The sequence below is a fragment of the Protopterus annectens genome, chromosome 11.part0, assembly GCF_019279795.1.
Source record: "Protopterus annectens isolate FY-2018-M chromosome 11.part0, PAN1.0, whole genome shotgun sequence".
In the NCBI taxonomy this organism is placed as follows: domain Eukaryota; kingdom Metazoa; phylum Chordata; order Ceratodontiformes; family Protopteridae; genus Protopterus; species Protopterus annectens.
Window position 1 is genome coordinate 1,106,682,184 of NC_056745.1, and position 12,997 is coordinate 1,106,695,180.

Sequence of the window (12,997 nt, forward strand, 5' to 3'; positions counted from 1 at the left end):
TTGAAGAGTAGCTAATTTTAATTAAAAAAAAAATAAAACAAAGAGCTTTGAAGAGGCTTAACAGCAGTTGTTTGTTGCCATGGTTTATTCTTCATTTTGAGCACAGTGAGTTTTTTTTTTTCCTTTCTGATTTTGTCTGAAGTCGTATAGGGACAGTGAGGTAATGGACACAGTAGGGGGACTTTGTTGTGGCAGTGGGAGGAGAGCTTAATCTGATCTTATCTTAATATTATACTAAATACACTCCATATTTAGATCCTGTAGGGGTTAGCAAAAGAAGATTGAGGTCTTAGCAATATTTTGTGGGGGTCATAATTTTCTGGCATATCTGATATGTGCTTAAAGACTGAAATGTGCTGAATAATAACATTTAGGATTTTCAACAGAAAGTGTCTGCAAGGTAGAACAGCCAATAAGCCATGAGTGTAATCTCAGTAAGGAGCTACAATACAGAAGTCTAAACTGAAGAGAAGAGCAGAAATAAAAAATGAATGATTAAATAATCTTTTTGAAAACGTCTGCTGAAGAGAGAGCAGGGATGCAGTTTGAAGACTACAGAAGTGGTAATGGTTAAAAGAATCTCAGTCATGAGATTTACTTGAAATCCTTGTGTGCACTGCCACAACTGTACAATGATATCCTGGCCTGTATTATTATAGGTCTGATCCAAGTGAATACCTACAAATCGCAGCTGATGCTCTGGCCTACCCAGTATCCATTTTAATTAACCGATCTCTGTCAGAAAGTTATGTTCCCACATTGTGGAAAGTCTCACATATAATTCCCCTCCACAAAGGCGGACCCTCTGCAGAACTAACCAATTACCGCCCCATAGCTATTCTCTCTCCACTCTCCAAAATACTAGAGAGATGCATACACTCTCAGGTCTCACACTACCTCCTTACTAACAACCTCCTTTCCAGTACTCAGCATGGTTTCCGACCAAACCATAGCACCACCACTGCCTTACTCTCTTTTACAAACACTATCCTTCAGCATAAAAACAATGGCTATCTCTCCTCTGCTACTTTCCTAGACCTATCTAAAGCATTTGACATGGTCCCACACAAACAACTTATCTCTGTCCTCAATAACCTATCCTACTCACAATCAGTCACCAACTGGTTTCAGAGTTACCTGTCTGACCGCCAACAATCCGTTGTATGGCAGAATGACACATCTCCCCAACTACCTGTCTCCATAGGGGTTCCCCAAGGATCCATCCTTGGACCCCTACTTTTCTTTGTTTACACCAATAATCTAGCCTCTGCCACCAAACATGGCACACTCATCCAATACGCAGATGACTCTACCATCATCTGCTCAGCCCAGTCCCTACCCAAACTGCAAAAAGTCACACAGGAAGCCCTTTCCTCTGTTGAAACATGGTTATCCGATGCCCAATTAATACTCAACCCAAACAAAACTAAACTACTCATCTTCCAACCCACCAAACATACTCAAAACAACTCTCACTTTAACATCACAGCAAAAGACAACACCACTATATACCCAACTGAACACACCAAATTGCTAGGAGTGGAAATAGACAATAAACTAAAATTTGACATTCACATATCCATGACCATAAAAAGTCCACAAAAAACTAGGAGCATTATACAGAAATAAACAATTTCTCACCAAAGCAGCAAAGATTTCAATAACAAATTCCCACCTTATCTCCACCCTACTTTATGCCTCTCCAGTATATACCAACCTAAGGCAATGTGATCTAAACAAGCTAGAGACCTGCTACAACAAAATCGCAAAATTAGCCACAGGGGCATCCTACCGTAGTCACCACTGTCTCTCACTTGCTGAACTGGGCTGGCTTGAACTCCCTCACCTCCTTCAGTGGTATCAACTCTCACTCACCCACAAACTAGTAAACCATCCACTAAATGTCCCATCCCTCCAGAATCTACTCCAACCCTATCGCACCACCAGACCACTAAGATCCAGCAACAAAAATCACTTGCAGATCACTAAAGCCAATAACTCTGCTGGTGAAGCACTATTCTCTTGCGCCATAGCCAAATTATGGAACTCACTCCCACCCACAATTACCTCTGTACCATCATGCACCAACTTCAAAACTTTATTAAAAGCGCACCTAAAAACATGCTGGCTATGCCCTTGCAACTCCCACTCTAATATCATCCACCCATCTAACTACTACCTTTCTTTCACCTCCACTAACTACCTTGATGATAGCAAGCTCAGATGCTCATAAGCCTAGTACTTATTATACAGCAGGAACTTCTCATTGTTACATTTGTTAATGCCTGTTATGTACTTCACAGATAAAGATTCTAGTTGTCTACTGATGTACTATGTTCTTCATCTGTAAATATGTTGTAAGTAATTTCTATGTTAAATTGTTAATCACTATGTAATCCAATGTAACTACTGTCTGTTTATTTTACTGTGGAGCTTTTCTCCCCGGGCCTCCGCTGAAAATGGACCCACATCCAGTCGGATACTCCCGGTCAACAGATTTAAATAAATAAATAAAATAAATGATCAAGACTACCTGGGAAAATTGCTGTAATTGTTTTTGTTTAAGGTGGGGGCTGGGAAGTGATTGGATATGGTGAGGGAAGTACTTATTGGAAGCATGCTTAGCTTATTGGAAACATTAACAGAAAGCTGAAGAATGAAAGAAAGAAAATAAAAAGGAAGAAATAAAGAAAGAAACAAAATAAAAAAAATAAGTTGTCAAGCAGATGGTGAATCCCTGGAAACTGAGGAACATACGTCACTGAAAAAAGACTAATGTAAAGATGGAGTTAGCTCAAATCAGAGTATTTACTATTTTAAACAAAATAAATAGGTTGTATACATTCATTTGTATATTGTTTACTAATTTATTTTTACTTTCTTATTTATTTTTAGTTTATAACTAGTACAGCCCAAATGGATGAAACCTACTTTTACTGGAAGTCCATGTAGAAAAGAACCACATTAAGTTAATTATATTCTGTCTGTATCATAAAAGTCATCATTTTAAATATAAGGTTTAGACTTGTTCAGGCGTCCAGACTTGCTCAGACCTTCCATGAAACCGTTGCCAGGTACCTAGGCCTGGAGGCTTTACCATTTGAGAAATATTGACCTAGATGGTAGAGGAAGCCTATGACATTTGGCTGTGGAGTCTACATAAGGAAAGGTACCAGCAGTACAAAGGGAATCAGGAATAAGGAAAAAAGCACTTCAAAAGTCAAACAAATCATTACAGCAAGTCAATCAGATTTACAAATGGTATTTAGTGTAGGTTGTGTAAGAAAGCTGCGGTATCTACTTATTGCTAACATCATTAAAATGTTTTCTTGAAATCTAGCATAGTTATTGCAATCAAATCAAAAATAAGCTTAACCACATAGCATTGCACCACACAGGGCTCCTATGATATGTTATCTATTAATGGATCCTGCTGCCATGCTTTTAGGGGCCAGAAGGCATTTTCTCTCAAAGGTAAATGAAGCAAATATTAAAATCTTATTGTGCACGTACCACTAGAAACAGGTAATTTGCTACAGTGGCAGGGAGAGGCAAAATGGGGATTAGTCTCTAATCCAGGGGTAGCAGGAGACATGGAGTTTTGTTACACATTCAGTACATTCAGATAACTAGGAGTACAGATCATGGAATTACTTTTCAGGCACATCTTCCAGTCCAATAAAAATTTGCTATTGCTACAGTTAGAGAAGATGGGTAATTTTGAAATAAACACACTAGCCAAATTTAAAGGACATGAGTAATACTGAAATAAACACAATAACTAAAAGTATGTAGCTGTCCACTTAGGATCTAGAGAAAACAGAATTAGGACTAATTGTTTTGCCGGTTATATTCCTAAACAACAGATGTCACAGTAAACAATGGCACTGGTTAAAAACTATCCTTGCAAAATGTTTGTATCAAAGTTAAGAGTTTTACCTTATGGGGAGGGGAAGGGTTCGAAGAACACGTAAAAGCTCGACCTTTTTCCCACATGCTGGTAATATTGCGAACACCCTCTATTGGAACTGGCAGGTCAGAAGCAACAGGTTTTCCTGGCTTTGTAGCTCGTGTACCCTGAAAGAAAAACAGAAGGCAAGTATGAAAACCGGCACATAATTCTTTTTAAAAAAGATACTACTACAATATGTAATAAAAAGGCAACAGCAATATTATATTCTCTAATATTTTCAATCAGTAAACACCAGATTCCACTGTTCTTGTCATCATGTAATACATGCTGGGTGTTAAAAGTGGACCATTCTGTTTTTGCATTACATTGTAGAAGGTGGCAATAGGTACACAGCTAGGACAGGGAACAATGTTTCAAACCAAACTGAAGTCATTATAAGTTATTATACCATGACCCCCCATTAATATTCCAAAATGTGCATGCTGATTGGCCAGCGTGCACGTTGTAAATCGACTTATACTAATGGAAAAAGGTCCAGTCGCCCGGACTTTTTCCATTAGTATAAGTCTCTTTTAAAACACTGCCTCGCTATGTTAAAAGAGTTTAACATAGCGACACAGGTTTAAAAAAAGCAATGGAGATCTCCGTTGCTTATTTTAAAGCTGTCTCGCTATGTTAAACCCATTTAACATAGCGAGACAGGTTTAAAAAACGGAGAAAGCAAGATCTCCGTTGCTTTTTACTGTTTCACTATGTTAAATGGGTTTAACATAGCAAGACAGCTTTAAAATAAGCAACGGACATCTCCATTGCTTATTTTAAAGCTGTCTCACTATGTTAAACCCATTTAACATAGCGAAACAGTAAAAAGCAACGTAGGTCTTGCTTTCTCCGTTGCTTTTGGCCACAACTCTGATGTACTGCGTAGGCATGCGCAGTATATCAGAACTGCCGCGGATACCGGACAGCTGCGGAAGGGCAGCAAAGAGGCATTATACAATGCCATTATTTAAGAAAAGTAATTATTTCTTTTCTTAAATAATGTCATAGATAATAATAACCACTTCTGGGTGTGGGTAATCGGATTTACCACGGTTGTCTTTGTTTGGTACCGGGCTTCCTCGGGACCAAACGACGCCAACCGTGGGTAAATCCCGCATTACCCACACCCAGGCGTGGGTTATTGCTATATTATATCATGTTGTGAGTAAATTGTACATAACGAGCAGGAATCTGTACTTCTGACTGGCTAAATGGCATTGTGGTAAGGATAAATTCCCTTATAATTCTTTGTGGAACACATAAACGCTGTTGCGCTACACAGCTTATACTTCCCTGCTGCCATCCTCTTCTCTCACGCACTTACATATAACTGCAGTGAAATTGAATCGCGGTTAAATGTATAACTTTGAAAACATGTATAAGTAACCCTTACGTTTGTATTCATGTTGCCATAATTAGAGAGTCAAGCTTCTTTTTGACATACATTTTTGATTTTGACCCCCCCAGTACAACACAAACATGTGCATACAGAAACACACACATGCACAAACATACACACATGGACGAGTGTGTGCACACCTTTAAATTAAGGGTTATGCTGGCACACACCAGGAGTTTAAATCAGAAACTGCACTCTCTGGAAGCACTCCTTTCCCTGGAGGATGTTGAAGTCTGTGCAGTCACAGACACTTGATTCAGGGCCACAGAGAGTATCCCAGCCTTGCAAGTCTGCAATGCCTTCCACACTTTCAGACTGCAAAATGAACATGTGACAATCTCCATGGAGCCAATTCAAATTCAACTAACTGTGGGTAAGAACCCCCTTAAAATCATCATTAGCTATAGGCCCCCTTCAATGAACCAAAATACCCATGCTGCTTATTTGGACCTACTTAAATCAATCAAATTACAACCAAACATTCTAGTCATGGGTGATTTTTAATACCCTTCCATTGACTGGGAAACTTATTTGAGTACCAGCATGCTTGCACAAAGGTTCCTGGACTTTGTCAACACTAATGCCCTGGAACAAATATTATGCATCCCCACAAGGGGCTCAAATATTCTTGACCTAGTCCTCACCAACATGGGTGATCATTACACCACCACAAGTACAGGACCCTAACTGGTTAAATCTGATCACAAATCAGTCACATTTGAAGTAGCTATAACACCTGAACCCTTCTTAGGTGAAATCAGGCTAAAAAATTTCACCAAAGCTAATTATACCTTCCTAATGGATGGCATAAATAACTTCCAAGCTCCTGTTCCCACAGATGCCATTGACAAGTACACTAAGGTATACACAAATGCCTTGTATAAACACGTACACAAATGTATTGACACAGCTATACCTGATAACATCAAAACAAAGTTCTCAAGAAAAATCAAGCCTCCCTGGTGGACATCTAGCATTAATAAGTTATACAACAAGAGGAAGAAGTTGCTGTCTAAGAATAAAAAAACGAGAGGTCCCAGCACTGGAAGAAGACCCTCCAATGCTTGAAGAAACAAATAAGATAACTTGCAAAATCCCCTAAGAGCCACTTCGAAAATAAATTAGCAACCCTAGCTAAGGATAAGCATAAGGCATTCTTCAGCTATATCTGTAACCTAAAAGGTAGGACACAGGCGTGTGCTGAACTAGCTGTGGAAGAAATCACACACACTGATCCTGCAAAATAGCTAACCTATTAGCTGACAGGTTTGGCAAAACGTTCACCTCCTGTCACCTCCAAACATTCCACTGCATCTCCCCCCACCTCGCATCTCAAACAGCAAGTCATTAGTGCTCTCTCCAAGGTCAAAAACACAGCCCCTATGGGGCCAGATGGCATTCCAGGTTGCATTTCAAATGGTCTAAAATATGAGTTAGCAACTTCATTATATACTCTCTTCAACTACAGCCTGAGTACTGGTTTTATCCCTGCTGAATGGAAAACAGCAACCATCATCCCCCTTCATAAAGAAGGTTCAGCAACAAACCCTGGCAACTACAGACCCGTGAGCTTAACTAGCCTTATCTGTAACGCCATGGAACAAATCATCATGGACCTTATCCAAACCTTTGATCTGACACAGTTTTGTTTTGTTAAAAGCAGGTCATGCCTGTTAAACCTGGTGGACTTCTTTGAAAACATCACCAGAGCCACAGACAAAGGCAAATCTGTGCATACAGCCTACCTAGACTTAGCCAAGGCCTTCGACACAGTCCCACATTTGGCCATCATTGATAAACTCTCCCAGTTAAATATCAACCCTTATGTCAACAGGTGGGTCATTAAATGGCTCACGGATCACACTCAGTAAAATTTGGGGACTTTACATCAACCAGCAGTTACCTGTCAGCAGTGGGGTCCCACAGGTGTCAGTGCTGGGTCCCCTTTTGTTTGGAATATACTTCACATAAGTTCAGGCCAAAACAGAAAGGCTACAGCTGACTAATTTTGCTGATGACTGCAAATTAAGTGCAGTCATTAAATCACCAAACAATGTCAATATCCTTCAAAAGGGACTTACACAAGCCAATGATTGGTGCCAAAGCCATGGACTCAAACTCAATGCTAAAAAATGCCCCTTCACTAAAAACAATATCCCTGCAGACTGTCATAAAAATAATAATACCATAAGTAACAACTCAGTAGTGAGAGACTTAGGAACGCAAGTTGACTGTAGTCTAAAGTTTGACCACCATGAGTCCACTGTGGTAAAGAAGGCATTCTACGTCACACACCTCATTAGCAAAGACATTGCCTCAAGAGCAAAAAAGGTCATAACTCCCCTGTACTCCACCTTCATCGGGCCAATAATTAAGCACAATGCTCTCTTTGGTATGTACCTTAACAGACCCTTGCAGCAACTTGAGAGACCTCAGAGATTCCTAACCAAGAAAATTCATGGTCTCCAGCACGTCATACTTTGAGAGACTGAAGTCACTGTCACTGTACTAATTAGTGTACAGACTACTTACAGGAGACTTGTGCCTGGCCTACAGAGCAATCTTGGATCCAAACCTATAGAAATGCTGCACATCCGCAAGTCAAATGGGACAAGGGTCACCTGTTCCAGGGACCTTAACCTGGCCAGCGACACACATAGGACCTGCTGGAGAGGCAAATATGTCTCTCAGAGGTTGCCACTCCTCTGGAATAGGCTACCAACTCACATCAAACAGAGCTCCTCTATGACCCTGTCTAAGCATAGCCTGGGTGACTGGATGAGAAACCATAAATTCCTGCCTGGGATTTCACCTGTGACCCTCCTAGATATGAGCAGTCATTGCTAAGATCTCGAGTTTAGGCAAGACCCTTTATATTGGGTTTCTCTAATATTATATTGGGTACACACAGCTAGGCGCATAAAGACCTTTGGGTCAATAGCCTAGTAACCACCTATTAAAAACTATCACAGGAATGCGTCACACACAGACTTAACTGCCAATGCCTTTATCGTTGAAGTTGTCACACTGTTGACCTTGTGATGAGCATAAACCAGTAAAGAAGTAACTTAAACAAATGGCAACAGACATAAAACTTCGAAAACATTGGACTTCTGAACATTAGTGTTGTCCTTTCAAACCAATCATTATTAAAGATCTGACATAGAAGATATTAACAATTTAAACCATGAAGCAGTGTAGCTTCTTCCATTAGCAGAGACAACTCAGCTCAATGTCCAAGCCATAGGATAATAGGATGATACTAGGCTATTGGTCCAGAGGCCCTCATATGCCTAGCCAATAATTCCGCCCATGTTCCCTCAAAGTCAGCCCTGTCTAGCAGGGACACAGTTGGGGTATATTTTCTGTTTCCCATCCAGTCGTCTCAGTTCCTCTTAAAGAGGGCTTGTGAGGTATTCTGATTGACATGGAGAGGGAGTCTATTCCACAGATGGAGGAGTCTTTGGGACCCAAATCTATTCCACCGACAAGTTCTATTAATGTCATAGACCAGGTTATGGCCTTGCGTGCGGGTTGCGCAAGTGGAGTTTGACTTACGGATATGCAGCAACTACATCAAGGCTGGGTCTGAAATGGCCTTGTATGCCAGACACAGGTCACCTCTGAGCAGTCTGTATGAGACTGAGTAGAAGAACAGTAATTTTACCTTATCTGTACAGGATAGGTGTTTGAGACCCTGGATTTTCCTGGTAAGGAACTTCTGTGGTCTCTCCAAATGCTGCATGTGCTTGGCAAGGTACATGTCGAAGGGGGCATTGTACTTGACAATGGGTCTGATAAAGGATGAGTACAGGGATGTTATGATCACCTTGTTCCTGGATGAAATCCCCTTATTTGTGAGGTGGGCCATGTAGAAAGCCTTCCGTACAATGGAGGCAACATGGTGGTCAAAAGTCATGTTGCTATCATCCTGGGTGCCCAAGTCCTTCACGACTGACTGCATACTTAGTACGTTGTTATTAATGTGGTAATTAGTGGGGATGACATTTTCCCCAAAGGGGATAAGGATGCATTTCTTGGCATTCAGTTTGAGACCATGTTTCTGGCAACCGTCATTAGTTTGGGTAAGGCCCTCTTGAAGGATATTCACATCACTAGGGGAATTTAAGACAGTACCCAGCTTGCAGTCATCTGCAAACTTGGTCAGCCACTGACCACTGGTTTTGGCTTGCACCTCAGAAAAGTATATCCCAAACAGTAGAGGCCCCAAGACCGATCCTTGGGGTACACTGCTCATTACGGTTCTACTACTAGAGGTGGCTTCCCCTACTTTGACTGAGTGGGTTCTATCAGTGAGCCAGTTAGCTACCCATCTGGTAACATACTGTTTGATGCCCAGCAGGGAGAGTTTATCTATTATGCTCGAGTGGGGAATAGTGTCAAAGGCTTTGGCTAGGTCAAGGTAGGTGGTGATGTGCATCATCTTTCCCCTCGTCCATGGCTTTGGTGACCGTTTCAAAGAAGTCAACTAAGTTTAACAGGCATGAACTCTCTTTGATAAAACCAAACTGTGTGGGGTCAAGCATTTGGAGGTTGCCAGTGCCTTTGTTTATAAGGTCCATGATAATGCGTTCCATGGCCTTGCAGATCAGACTAGTTAGGCTGATGGACCTATTATTGCCTGGGTCAGTTGATGCTCCACCTTTGTGTAGCAGAATGACAGTGGTTGTTCTCCACTTAGCTGGGATGAAGCCGGTGCTTAAGCTATGGTTGAATAGGGTGTCTAATGGAGCTGAGAGCTCATGCCTGAGTTCATGTAGGATACAGCCAAGGATTTTATCGTGTCCCATGGAGACTGTATTTTTTGCCTTTGAGAGGGCATTAAGGACCTGCTCTTTGGTGATGAGGGGAGAGGGGCAGGTGCTGGGGATGTCCTGGTTTACTGATGGGGGGGGGGCAAGGGGGTGAAGTTTTCACTGAACCTGTCTGCCAGCAGGTTGGCTTTATCTATGGCGTTTATGTATGTGGTGGTTTTGACCACCAGTTCAGAGCAGATTTGGGTGTTGCCTTGAGATTGCAGACATATGTGAAGAAGGCCTTGTGAATGTCCTTGGTGGATGTGGCCAATTTGGACTAGAAGTTAGCCTTAGAAGATTTCACCAGTGACCTTATTTGCTTTTTCAGACAAAGGAGAGATTGCTTCCAACTTGGCACCTGCTCCTTCTTGGCCCTGGACAGCAATTTGTTCCTTCTATTAAAAATTTTGTTTATTTCTGCTGTCCACCAGACAGGTTTACTTTTCCTTGAGGAAGATGATTTGGTCCTGTCAGGTCTTGCTGAGTCCATACAGCTATGTAGGTACTCATATAGTTTTTTGGTGTAGGCTTGGACATTAGTGCTAATTCCAACTGAAGGGACGGTGACTGTGAAGCTGCTTATACCTACTCTGATGAGACTGTAGTTAGCTTTGGAAAAGTTTTTTTGCTTGACCCTGATGGGGGAGTCAGGGGAGTCATAGCAGTGTTAGGCATGCATTTATGAATGTGTATCACTCACATATCTCACAAAAAGAAAAATAAACAAATAAATAAACTGAAATAGAAAGATGATGTAATTGCAATAACACCTGATAGTGTTATAGTGATAACTACTTCCTCTTTGCCTGATAATTTGATCCTAAAGGTAACCTGATCCCTCAGGAGTACATCCCATCATAGCCCCTGACTCCATCAGGTACTAATGCTATCATTATAATCCTGTTGACTTTCATTACATCTTTTGGTTACTATTTTTTATACCAGGCTGACAATTCATACGAGAAGTGCATGTGAAGTTTCTGAAATTCTGTATATCTCAGACTTAAGTAAACTGTCAGTATTTAGCTATGGTGAAAGACGTGTTCACTAACCAATTTTGCAGAGAAAAAGTTGACATGATATGTGTAAATCAAAACCTAAAGGATAGTTGCAGTATGACATGTTATTTATGTACTTCTGTGCATAAACATCTGCTTTTATTATCAAGACTGTTGCTAGGTCAGTTGATGACATAGCAATCCCATGAGGAGCAACAAGTTTACACTTGTTCCTTGTCACACTTGCAAATATACACACACAACTAAACACCTTCTCATAAGCAGCCTCAGCTACTTAAATGAATGTCATTAATGCACTCCTGTCCAGTCAACAACACATATAAGGTGTTGATCCCATCCCCTAATAGCTTGACCCCTCAGACAGCCACCCCCCTTCCCCCCACTCCAGCGATGGTACTGATGATTAAGATCTCAAAGATTTACATTCAGTTTAGTACCTATGAGTGTTGCAGCTAGCCCAGTGTAGCTGATCATACCACTTAGCTACTACATCTTTGATCTGTTTCAGGCATTACTGAACTTGTCTACTGACCTATGGCCTCCACTGCCTCCTACACTACAGCTCAGCCCTCCTTTTTTGTGAAATTGTACGTTCTTTCATTTATCTTGAATTGGCCATCTTACAGTTGTCCTACATGATTCTTCTCCTCCTCGTCCTTCATCATCAACTCTACCCTTCTCACTTGCCCTAAGAATGTACCATCCTCAAAACATATCTACTCTTAACTCTGCTAATCTCTACTGTGTCCATGTCAAGTTTTTACAATTCTTATCTGTACCCTAAGCCCTCTACTCCATAAGAAATTATGTAAAACATGAGCTGTATTCTGTCTGTTACATCTGATGCCCTTTGACTGCCTGATTCCCACAAGCATACGCATAGTACTTCAGATGGTACCTCACAAATGCCTTGTTTACCTGGAGAACATCTTCTGCATCTCTAAGCCCACATCCCTAGCTATGTGTCTTAGTATTCTACTAGCATTTTGCAACTGCCTTTTCACGTCTGATTGCATAACTCAAAACTGTGTTGACTATTACCATCGGACACCCTTCTTTATTTGTCTTCCCCAGCGTGTACCTTCATAACATTAGTGTTCTCCATGGATTCCTCTGATCACATTGCATGACCTTGCACTTGTTTACAATAGCTTCCTTCTGTGTGCTGACTATGTAGCATGTAAGGATGGAGCTCTGGCTGCATTCTGATTACTCAGAGTTAATTAGTGTCCTTGGCACTGAAGAGGCAACCCAGGAATAGAGAGAAATAAAGGGAAGTACTGCACATGATTCCTGTGGCATGATGGACACACATCACCTGGGCACGCATCTCATTAACAATCCACATTTTAGTCTGGAGACCTAATGAGTGGCTCCTACCTTTAAGGAGGAAAGGGTGCTTCTACACCTGTCACCTGAAGTGAGCCACTACAGCAAACTGCACTCATTACACACCCAGTCCTTAGGATCTTAACAGAGCATGTGCAAAGGAATTGGTTAAGGCTTAATGCAAAACCTCTACACCTGATGGCTGCCTGACTGACAGCCATGCTGCCAGATGAACATGAAACTGGATCATCATGATAATCCATGAGGACAAAACAAACAAAAAGTGTCACAAAATAATACTTTGTCATTTACATGCCACACTTCAAACCACACCCAATTGCAATGAAAACCTGGTTTCTTTCACTGACTACTTTACCAGTCTTGGCCTTATTAATGAGCAAGTTGGTCTGTAGCCCATGAGAGAAATCTAATAAAGATACATCAAACAGGAACATTCCTAATACAGAACTGTAATCCA

At 41.1% G+C, this 12,997-nt stretch overlaps 1 protein-coding gene across 10 annotated transcripts in view; it reads right to left on the minus strand.

The window, feature by feature from the left end:
* CALD1 (caldesmon 1) overlaps window positions 1–12,997 on the minus strand; it is a 1,713,117-nt gene that overhangs the window by 184,688 nt on the left and 1,515,432 nt on the right. For all 10 annotated transcript variants that reach the window (XM_044088458.1, XM_044088461.1, XM_044088452.1 and 7 more), the window contains one exon: window positions 3,940–4,077. In XM_044088458.1, coding sequence (XP_043944393.1) covers window positions 3,940–4,077 — 138 coding nt within the window. The remainder of the gene's footprint in view (window positions 1–3,939; window positions 4,078–12,997) is intronic.